Source organism: Colobus angolensis, unplaced genomic scaffold (genome assembly GCF_000951035.1).
Source record: "Colobus angolensis palliatus isolate OR3802 unplaced genomic scaffold, Cang.pa_1.0 Scaffold302, whole genome shotgun sequence".
Taxonomy (NCBI): domain Eukaryota; kingdom Metazoa; phylum Chordata; class Mammalia; order Primates; family Cercopithecidae; genus Colobus; species Colobus angolensis.
The window spans coordinates 2,926,914-2,938,522 of NW_012116289.1; the positions used below are offsets into that span (position 1 = coordinate 2,926,914).

Sequence of the window (11,609 nt, forward strand, 5' to 3'; positions counted from 1 at the left end):
ACTTATGAAAAGCAGCTCAACATTATACGCTGTTACAGGATTGCAAATTAAAACAATGAGATACTATTGTTCATAGAATAGGTAAAATTAAAAAAAAACTGAAAAAAAAATGATAGTTTCTTATAAAACAAAATAGAGTCTCACCATACAAGCCAGGATTCATACCACTGGGTATTTACCCAACTGAGTGGAAAACTTATGTCCACACAAAAACTTGCACAAGAATATTTATAGTAGCATTATTCATAATCATCAAAGACTAAAAGCAGCCACAACATCCAATCATATAAACAAATCGTGGTACAACCATACAATGAAATATCATTCAGCAGTAAAAGGAAATGAGCTCTCATGTCATACAAGGACATGGAGTAAACTTAAATGCATATTACTAAGTGAGAAGAACCAATCTGAAAAGGCTACATACTGTATGATTCCAACTATGTGACATTCTGGAAAAGGCAAAACTATGGAGACCACAAAAATATCAGTGGTTACCAGGGGTTAGGATGGAGAGAGAGACAAATAGGCATAAGACAGAGGATTTTTAGGGCAGTGGTAATCTAATCTGTATGATACTATAATGGTGAAGACCAGTCATTATGCATTTGTCCGAACCTGTAGAGTATACAACACCAAGAGTGAACCTTAAGGTGAACTAAACACTTTGGACGATAATAATGTGTCAGTGCAGGTTTATCAATTTTAAGAAGTTACTGGTGGCAGATATTGATAATAGGGGAGCCTATGCATGTGTGGGGGTAGGAAGTCAATGGGACATCTCTGTACTTTCCTGTCAATCTCACCGTAAACCTAAAACTGCTCAAAACAGAAAGTCTTTTTAAAAGTGAAAAATGTGACTCTGTTGGCTTTATTTGCTGCTCTAGGAGAAAGAAAAGGTGGGAATAGTCCCTATGAGTTTGCAGACTGCTTGAAGATTCAGCAAATGATGCTTAGTCTAGGCCTTCTGTCCCAAGGCTTAGCAAGAGTACACACACCATACTGCCACTTCTTATGCATCTTGCACATTCTAATGGTTTTAAATATGTGTGAATTTATGGAGTTCAGCATTTTCTCTTTTCATCCAAAGGAGTACTTGTCACTTTATGTCTTTTTGATGATGAATCTCTATCTTGGAGGACCTAGAGGGACACCACATGTCCAGTTCCCCTCTTCTACTCCCCAGTTCAGAGATGGCCAGTCTCACTCTCTGAGTGGTCCACATCTCCACTCTCACATTCAAGTTTGCTTGCTTGAAGTTGTGCCCTATCAGGGAGGGAAAAGAGAATAGGTCTTGTATATCACGTGATGAGTTGGCTCTGCTAGTCCTGGATTGCCACAGATGGGATACTGGCCTTAAGTTAAAAACAAAGATTAACCAGAGCCCTGTTTATCACTCTCTTGAGTCCACTAACTACCAGCAGTCATCAGTTAAATAAAGGAACAATTAAGTTGAGAACAGATGTGTGAAAACAGCCATCCTCTCGCGATTTACTGACCCCTGGTAGACATTAGATTGGTAATGGACTTTATCTGCAACAAGCAGCTGCTTCACTGCTTAAAAGGGATGGTGTCTTTGATACTTTTAGTTGCAGTCTTACCCCCTGACTTCCCTTGAAGGGACCCTGGGGCTAAGCAGGTGACTTTCATGATGAACTCTGCATTTCCCTCTTAACTCAGGTGTTCACAAAAGATTGACAAACCATTTTGCCAGCCACACTGTTTGCCGCATTCAGCTGGAATGAAATTTGAGTGGCCATAGTTCCAGCCTGTTTTCACGTATTGGTTATCCTCAAAATATTTGGAGATTTCCAAGGTGGCCCCCCTTTCTGTGACGGGCTTGGATAAGGTACATTTTCATTAACACAGGGTAATTCTTTCTACCGGAAGGTGCATAATAGAAATAAACGCTCAAGGCACCTCCCAGTGTTTGGAGGTGTAGTGGTCCCAAGATAAGATCTTTAGAGATTTTTAGAGATTTTTAAGGATATTTTGATGTTTAGCAACCATTATAACTGCTGCTTACTCACAAAGTGAAAATCAAGAATGTTTTTCTGTTCTGTTTTCTTTGCTTTTTATCATTCTAAATTCCATTTGTTATTCTGCATGCCCAGGTGTAAAATTCCTTTGGCAGAGCAGACAACCTAATTGAATCTGTGAAATGGGCATCAGGGAAAGAAAGCAGAGAGGAGAGTGCAGGGAGCAAGCAGATTCAGTGACTCACATTCAGGCCAGGGATTAAAAGGGGCCATGCCTCCAATGCTAACCCAGGGGTGCATAAGGGCTGGCCCATGTGTGAGCTGCTGCTGCTTTCAATCACAAGATGAAAGGGAAAAAGGAGGAGGAGGCTCGGGGGAGAAGAGAGGTGTTAGTCATTGCAGTGATTGTAGAGGTAGTTGTTATAATAGTTGGGTGGGGAGAGGTTGGAGTGGATTCATTGTAAGAGCCTAGAGCACACAGATCATGGGACTGAAGGGCAGAAAAGTACCCAGGCCTCTGAAAGAGACTGAAAATAGAACCAGTAAACCAAAGGAACCCAGGGAGTGCGCTCTCCTCTGGCTTCCTCGCTGCACACCCTCTGGGTTCTGCCCTCAGAACCCATCCAGAACCCTGGAAAGCAGACTGGCTTTCCAGATACTTAGTTCACATGGCAGGAAATTACGACAGCACCATCCCAGCTCACTCTAGCTTCTCTTATTCTGAAGGTAGCCCAGGGTGAAGCCAAACATTTTTAACACTGACTCCAAATGTTTGAAAGAATCAGATTGGTCCTGCTTGAAACAGTAGTTTAATGAGATCTAATCAACTGGCTGGGAGCTATGGCATATCAACGCAGTTACCAGGAGCCCACCCCCAGGGGCAAAGGGAGACAGTGAAGTGGTCATGTGAGCTGGGAAGAAACCCAAAGAAAGAATCTTCCAGACTCCATCACTGTCCCTCCGCAGAATACAAAGATTGGTCTCTGGGTATTAACAACCTGTGTTGCTGGATTTTTTTGTTTTTGTTGTCTTGGTTTGACTTGTGGTAATAATTTGCTCATAAAATGTAATAAGAGTTTATACTTGTTCACATCATTCGAAAAATTATACTCATTTTTCTTGGTAAGAAGAGTTTTGGGAGTGGGAAAGAAAAAATGGACATGGAAAGTTTGTTTTAGCTCCATCAAATCTAGATGTAAACTAAATGTTTTAAGAGAATTATCCTTATACCATCCCCAGGGAGAGATGCAAAGTCAGTTACATTGTACTTTCTTCCATAAGAATAAGAAACATGCTGGGCCTGGTGCAGTGCCTCACACCTATAATCCCAGCACTTTGGGAGGCTGAAGTGGGTGTATCACCTGAGGTCAAGAGTTCAAGACTAGCCTGACCAACACAGTGAAACCCTGTCTCTACTAAAAAATATAAAAACTAGCCAGGCATGGTGGTGGGTGCCTATAATCCCAGCTGCTGGGGAGGCTGAGGCAGAAGAATCACTTGAACCCAGGGTAGAGAGGTTGCAGTGAGCCGAGATCACACCACTGTCCTCCAGCCTGGGTGACAGAGAGAGACTCTGTCTCAAAAAAACAAAAACAAACAAACAAACAAAAAACTCTGTTCCTGAATAACTGGGGAGTCTGATTTGAGTAATAATAATGTCATGGGTGTCGGTGTGAAGAGACCACCAAACAAGATTTGTGTGAGCAATAAAGCTGTTTATTCACTTGGGTACAAATGGGCTGAGTCTGAAAAGAGAGTCAGCGAAGGGAGATGGGGAAGGGGTTGCTTTATAGGAGTTGTGTAAGTAATGGAAAATTACAGTAAAAGGTGGTTATCTATTGTTAGCAGATGATGGGGTTGCAAGGTGCACGGTGGAGAGATCATAAGACTTATTGTCCAGAAGAAGAATGTCACAAAGTCGATTGATCAGTAAGATAGGGCAGGGACAAGTCACAATAATAAAATGTTGTAATTTTAATCAGTTAAGGCAGGAACTGGCTGTTTTACTTCTTTGTGGTTTTTCTTTGGCTGCTCCAGACTTCTTGGCTCCTGCAGGCCATCTGGACGTATATGTGTAGGTCACAGGGGTTGTAATGGCTTAACTTCGGCTCAGAGGTCTGACAAAACTCCGATCTCCCGCCAAAAAAAAAAAAAAAGAAAGAAAGAAAGAGATATGTTTATCAGGGAACAGAATAGATTATTTGGATTGTGCCTAAGAAAATAAGGTTAGGTGTTTAAGGCTATATCGTAAATGATTTTTCACTATAAGGTCACCGTATCTTTCGAAGGCCCAAACTTCAAAATATTGTTTCCATCAAATTACATCCCCGTCCACTTTTTCTTTCCCAATTTTATGTGTGGCTTTGCCTGAAAAGAATCCCAGTGCTTGCGTGAGAGGCTGACTGGCAGCTCAGTGCTGTGCGTGCCCCATCCTCGCTCTTAGGACCTCGTTCTAAATGCAGGAGAGAGCAATGTGGCAGGAAATCATTACCATCCAGCAGCTCCCTGGGACTGGGCTCAAAGGCCACTCTGCAAGGAGCTGAGGGTATTAGAATCCATTCTGGGGATTTACTTTTCTTTGCAGTAGCTTCTATTTCTTAATGCCTGAGAGATCTGAATAGCCTTTGTTTTGCCCCATTTCCCTCCAGGCTTAGCGCAGATATGAATGCGGATGTGGTATGTCACACTCTGGAGTTTTGTAAACAGAACACTGGCCAACCATTGTGTCATCTCTACCCTCTTCCCAAGGTGAGTGTGTACTCACTCTGAACATCTGTTTCCAGTGGCATACAAGGTCTTTGGAAATGTTAGAAAGGGAGGCTTAGCTTTTACTCGCTCAGTGTTTTGGGGACAGGGAGGGAGAGACAAATGACATTTTCAATTACCCCGCAAGAAATAATATTTCTGCATTTCAGCCTAGATCCCTACTCCCATGTTACAAAGAATGTCTTTGCTGTTCAACCATTGCGGACTGTAATTTTGAACTGGGCTGCCAGTAGGTAGGAAATCTGAAAAAAGAGACACAGAGGTTTAAATCCCTATCACTTAAAAATCAAGCAAGTCACTCTCATAGAGACCAACTCATGCCAGTTTGCCCAGGACTTTCCTACCATGAGCACTGAAAGCCCCACAACCTGAGAAATCCTGGGCAGTTGGTCATCCTACTCTGAGCTTTATTGCTCTTACTCACAAAATGGGTTATGATAAAAGACCTCCCACACTGGTTTATTTTGGGAAGTAGGTGAGCTAATTTGCAAAAAATGCTTAGCACAGTAACTGATACAGTTTTTAAAGTGTTAATAAAAATAACTGCTAAGTAATCATTATTGATAACATTATTATTCAGTGATAGCTGTTCAGAGGACCCTGCGTGCATTATATCTTTTTGTGTAGCTTTTAGTTGGATTGCGGAGAGGAGGCTGCAAATGTTGACACAATTCCCTCCCCACACTCTGAATGAGAGGATAATATTGAATCCAGTTAGGCCACAGAATATGAATTTTCAGGAGCTCCCTGTGAAGAAAACTTCTATGCCTTCCTTCTTGAATTGTAGTTTTTCTGGACATAACATAACAGGTTTCTACTTTAATTGTAATTTTCTTTTTATTCATGTTAAAATGAAGTCCATTTTAGTGCTTTGTAGCCTAACCAATGACCATGATTTTGCTGATGGACGGTATTAAATGTCATAAGTCTCTCTCATTGAGCAGGAAGAAAGAAATACAAATACCCAAGGAACATGTATATTTCATGCTTCCTCTGTTACCGACTAAGTGCTGCCAATTACATTTCCCCTAATTCCACCTGAGAAGTTGCGGGCTCCACTGGTACCTAGAAGAGTTAGTTAACTTTAATTAAAAAAAAAAAAAAAACTTTTCATGTGTTCAAATAGCATGTGAATATTATATCATAATATAATAATATTTGCTGTTTGATATTGCCAGGAAGAAATGGGTCTCTGTGTAGAAATGCAAGTGATACAGTTTTTGTGATTTCCTTATAATGTCATATATACATTCCACCCACAGCTACACATAGTCGCAAAAAGTTCAACGTTAAACTGTCCCATTTAAAATGACATTCTTTATTTTTATACTCTCTAGAGTTTACATCTGAAATTTCACGTCCTTGTCTTCCCACCCTGACCCCCTTCTCAATTCCTAACTGTAACATTTCGACTACCTCTTTGGCTACAAGGGAATTGGAGGATTTCATGCGGGAACTGCCACCTTCTACCCCAGCTGGCATTCAGTGCTGCTGGGCAGCTTGCAACTGCTCCCTGGACAGCCCCCTTTACTTTCCTCTGACAGCTGTTCTAGGCCTTCGCCCTCTGCCTTAGGTCCCTCTCTCCAGCCTACATCTCTGCAGATGACCCAGAAAAGAGGGATAATGGGTGTATAAATGGACAGCTTCCCTCTCCTCTGCCTCTGAGCTTCCCCTGAATGGCAGTAACTGACATTGACTGGGCACTCGTTGTGGGCCCAGTGCTGGTGTAGGGGGTCACACTTGATCTTGTTTTGCTCCCAAGCAAGCCTAGGATAGAGGCGTCATTACGACTCCTTTTTACAGTGGAGGAAACTGAGGGTCAGAAAAGTTATGTGACTTCCTGTAAGTCACTTCCTGAGGAAAGAGCAGAACTGGGTTCACACCCCCATTGTTCTACTCAGAGATTGGTTGAGCTCTAACCGTGATGTCAATGTTTCAGAAACTCCCCTGGGGTGTCTTCTTACAACAGTCAGCTGAAATCCTACCACCAGAAACAACAGATGTCGAAATGTGTGCTTCCTTTTGATTTTTCAAATAAATTATGTTGTATTGATAATTTCTTTGAGAGTCATGATAGTGTATACACAATTTTATACCCTACTTTGTTCCCTTAACATTACATTTTGAGCATCCATTTTTCAATGGTATATAGCAAACCTTTTTATCATTTTACAAGTCACTGCTACATAGCATGTATGAATGCTTCGGTGGAATTACCTACCTGTTAGGGACAAACCGCCCCCAAAAAAGCTTCTTGGTATTGCCAACACAACCCATCCCCCGCCCCCCGCAAACCTCTTCGTGCCACCCCTCCCCTTCCCCTAAGCCTCTTTACATTTCTCAGCCCTTATCTAGGTGCCCTGGTAAAGCCAGCAGACTTTACCTATCAGGCCTTGCTGCAATAAAGCAAACCCCAATTACAAACCATCCAGACCGCACAGGGGAAGGTCGCACAAAAAAAAGTAGTAAAAAGCATAAACAAACTTTATCTACACCCTCTGGTACCATAAACGTCACAAGGTGATATGTGGCAGAGTTAACCAATAAACACCCCAGGGTCTCTCTCCCCCATATAAGCCCCTCATTTTGTAAGCTCAAGACTGCCTCCTCTGTCTGTAGTAGAGCAGCCAGCAAGTTAATAAAGGCTTGCCTAAGCTTGGGTCTCTCTCTCATCCTTTCTCTCAGCTGACCTTACATTACCTACTGAAGGCGGGTGAAGATACAGATGCAGATGTAGATAATGTTCAGCCCCCCACAAGGAATTCTCTTGACTCTCCTAGTCAATAGTCCTCAGAGTAGCCACTATTCCAAAGTCAATCACCACCGGCTAGTTCATTTTTAGGAAACTATCCTTGAATGTTGTATCAAAGGCCTCGTGCAGCATGCACTCCTTTGTGTCTGGCTTCTGCCTGTGAGCTTCATCCCGGGTTGGGTGAACAGCATCATTTCATGTAGAATTGCCTCAACTATCTTTGATGTAGCTTCTGCTCTAGTGTCCCAGTGAGTCCAACCAAATGTGCTCTTTCCCTCTTTCTAATACATTTTCCACAATGATGCCACAAATGCCTTGCTGTAGGATAAATACGACTTTCCCACCGCAGCCCAACCATTTGCCTGGAAAGCAATTTCTCACTCTGTCCTTCCACTTGGTGGATTATCCCTCTCCATCGTTCGTGACTCAGCTTATATGTCACTTCTTCAGGGAGGCTGGCTCTATTAGATAGCCCTCTTGTCATAGCTCCTGTATATTCCTTTCTGGAACTTGCTGCTTTACAAGGTGTGTCCCTGTGTGACTTCCTGCCTGTCTCTCCCACTAGGCTCTGAATTCCAGGATGGTAAATTCTGTCTTGTTCACCGCTGTACACTCAGTGTCTAGGACGGTGCCTCACACATACCAAGGAAATGTGTATTGGCTCAATGAGTGGATGATGTGCCACTAGCTTCTCATTTGTATTCCTGATGGAAATTCTGACTTTCCTCATGTCAAGCCCTCACTGATTTTTCCAGTGCATACATCTGATCCTGAGCAGAGCTTGGGATCTCCACGTTATCTACACAACTAAATACAAATTTTCACTTAGCTTTCCAGGGCCTTTGACTTGCCTTTCCCTCAGGTTGGTGAATCCTGTGCTGCAGCAAGTGACTGGCTCTCCCTTGAGCCATCCCCAACCCTCCCACCCTGCACCTTGGGTCTTCATCATTCCCTCTACCCAGACCACCTTTATCAACTCCATGTCATCTCTCAAGCTCATGTCAATGGTCACCTTCTCTGTAAAGTAATTCCTAACTGTTCCAACCAAATGTTAACTCTCCTTTGAACAATCATTGTAAAATAACTGTTCGAGCACTTACAATGTGCTAATATTGTTCTAAATGCTTATGTATATTCATGCGTTTATTCTTATGGAGAAGGTATGGTTGTCCACCCTTTATAGATCAGGAAGGTATGGCAGAGAGACATCAAGATACTAAAGTTTCATAGATCTTCTCACTAGGATGCGTGCACATGGGGGCGGGCAGGCCTATACCTTGCCTGTCTTTGTTCTCTCCACCATGCCAGGCACATACTTACTTGGTATATGGATAAAAATGAAAATAGCAGAAGCTAGTATTTATTGATGGCCTGCCAGTCGCTGCACTTGACTGACATGTGTGATCTCATTTAACAGTGCTCTTAGGTCTATATTTATTTTACAGTTAAGGAATTTTGAGAGTTGGAGAAATTAAGGAATTTCCCAGGCTATACAGCTAGTGAGGAACATGAGAGGATTCATCCCCAGATCTGTTTGTCTTAAAGCCCAAATTCTCATTCACTGTGCTCTCTGCCTCACTGAGACTCTGTGGGCATTGTCACTTTGAATGGAACCACTGCTCCTGGGCCAGCTAATTGCTCATAAGCAGGACTCTGCACCCTCTATGTCTGGCTTTGCACACATTTCAGACTGTAGTACAATACTAATAATGTGATGCAAGCCGTCTCCCCTGTGATATGCATGCTGCAGGGATGGAGGGGATGGATGGGCCCCTCTGTATCAGGGAGCTCACAGCGCTGAAGCAAACAGTGCAGAGCAACAGAGATTTGGCTTCAGTGGGGCCAAATGTTAAAGGTGGAACCGCATTTGGGGCTCACGGTGAACCCCTATTCATCATCTACAGCCCACCTGAAATTCCAGGCCCACTTCTTGCCGGTCCTGTGGACATGTCTCCCTACCACTATCTACTGTATGCTCAAAAAGGACAAACTTCATCCATAATTAATTAAAGTGAGAAAAATCTACAATGTCCCACTGGTACAAGAAGAAGAAGAAGAAAAAGGAGAGAGGAGAAAAGGAGGAAGAGAAGAGGGACAGGGAGGAAAGGGAAGGAAAAATAGCTGCAGGCCTCATTGCAAAGACCACTCGGGTGGTTTTGTGTTACCTCTCTTGGGAGTTTATTTTTACCACTTCTCTCATTTGCACACAAAACAGCGCATTGATTGCTGCTGGGGTGTGTGTGTGTGTGTGTGTGCACTCGCAGGTGCTCGTGCACCTGGCTCTCCCTTGAGCCCTCCCCAGCCCTCCCACAGTGTCCAAAACCATGATTCTGACACCACAGCTCACAAATTGAAAACCGAATGCAGCTTATTCATGTGTACCCAGTGGCTCTTCAAAGCTCTCTTTTTTGGATCAGAGTGTTACATTGCATGAGCCCTAGGTTGAGCCAGAAGCATCCTGGAGCCTCCTTACCTTTAAGCCACTCCCATTTGGGTCCCCAAACCTTGAGATCTCCAAGCAGACTTCGTAGCTTTGAACTGACCCCTTTCCTAACCACAGCAGTGCTGGAGGAACATGCTGCATTTACCAACATCTCCAAGGCACACTCAAGACTTCAGTCACTTTGATCTACATTAAAAGAGAATCATATTCAGAATGTAAGCCTTGTGTGGGGAGAGGTTCTCCCTATTTCCCTGGGGCCTCCTAAACTGCTGGATGGCGGGGAGACCTGCTGCCTTGAGAAAGCAACCCAGACTTTGAAACGGCTTTTCCCACAGTGAGTTGGGTTTCTACAAGAACCAAAAGCTCTCTGATGCTGAGTGTGGGGGAGGCTGTGTATGCACAGGGAATCATGTTTCCCTGGAATCCAAACTACCAGGCAAGGGACATAAATGGGTTTGGCAATAAGTACATTTGCACTCTTTATATGAGAAAGTGACACATGACAAATTCTGGTTCACCTAAGCAATAAACAAGCTGACCTCAGGAATTCACTTTTATTTTTTAAACACTAGGTGTCAAATAAAATACCTGGCATCTCTTTTAGTAGGCGGTCTCAGGTGGTCATGTTTAGAAAAAGAATTAAACACGGACAGGAAATCGGACACTTCCTGAGACTCTGTAATCACTAAATTTCCTTCTGCACAATCCACAGAACCTGATGCTCATAATGCTGTTTTTAGCCCTATGAGCTCACAACACACTGTCAGATGTGTTATTGTCTAGTCTCCCCCAAACTCTGTTATTTCTAATAAGAGTTTTTTGGTAATAATTTCAGATTTACAAAAAGTTGTGAGGATACTGCAAGAGAGTGTACTGTTCACCCAAGTTTAATTCCCCACAATGTGAACATTTTACTATTACTTAGTCAAAACGAAAGAAGTCAATATTACTACTGTATATACCTTAGTAGCAACTGAAGCCCAGACTTTATTTGGATTGCACCCGTTTCTCCTCTAATGTCCTCTTCTGTTCTAGGATCTAGTCCAGGACATGCATTGCATTTCTTTTTCATGTCTCCTTAGTGACCTCTGGTCTGTGACAGCGTCTTCATCTTTCCTTGTTTTTCATGACCTTGACAGTTTTCAGGGATACAGGTTAAGCACGTCGGTAAAATGTTCCTTGAACTGGGATTTGTTCATGTCTTCATCTTGGTTCAACAGTGTTAGGGGTTTTTGGAAAGACCACCACAGGGGTGAAGCACCCTTCTCATCACATCCTATCAGGGTTAAATGATGCCACATGGTATTGCTGGTGAGATCAACCTTCATTACTCGGTGAAAGGGTCATTTGCCAGGCTTCCCAACTGCAAAGTCACTATTTCCCCCCTTTTCCTCTACTCTGTTCTTTAGAAGTGAGTCCTTAAGTCCAGCCTCCTACACTCAGTGAAGCCAGGGTGGACCAAGCCCTCGCTCCCAGAACATGGAATGTCTACATATATCTTTTTTTTTTATTATTATTATACTTTAAGTTCTAGGGCACATGTGCATAACGTGCAGGTTTGTTACCTATGTATACTTGTGCCATGTTGGTGTGCTGCACCCATCAACCCATCAGCACCCATCAATTCATCATTTGTATCATGTATAACTCCCCAGTGCAATCCCTCCCC

The 11,609-nt window shown here is 43.0% G+C and overlaps 1 protein-coding gene across 3 annotated transcripts in view; it reads left to right on the forward strand.

Moving 5' to 3' along the window:
- The window catches only part of AOAH (acyloxyacyl hydrolase (neutrophil)), a 214,565-nt gene that overhangs the window by 54,372 nt on the left and 148,584 nt on the right, over positions 1–11,609 (forward strand). For all 3 annotated transcript variants that reach the window (XM_011950150.1, XM_011950151.1, XM_011950152.1), the window contains one exon: positions 4,628–4,727. In XM_011950150.1, coding sequence (XP_011805540.1) covers positions 4,628–4,727 — 100 coding nt within the window. The remainder of the gene's footprint in view (positions 1–4,627; positions 4,728–11,609) is intronic.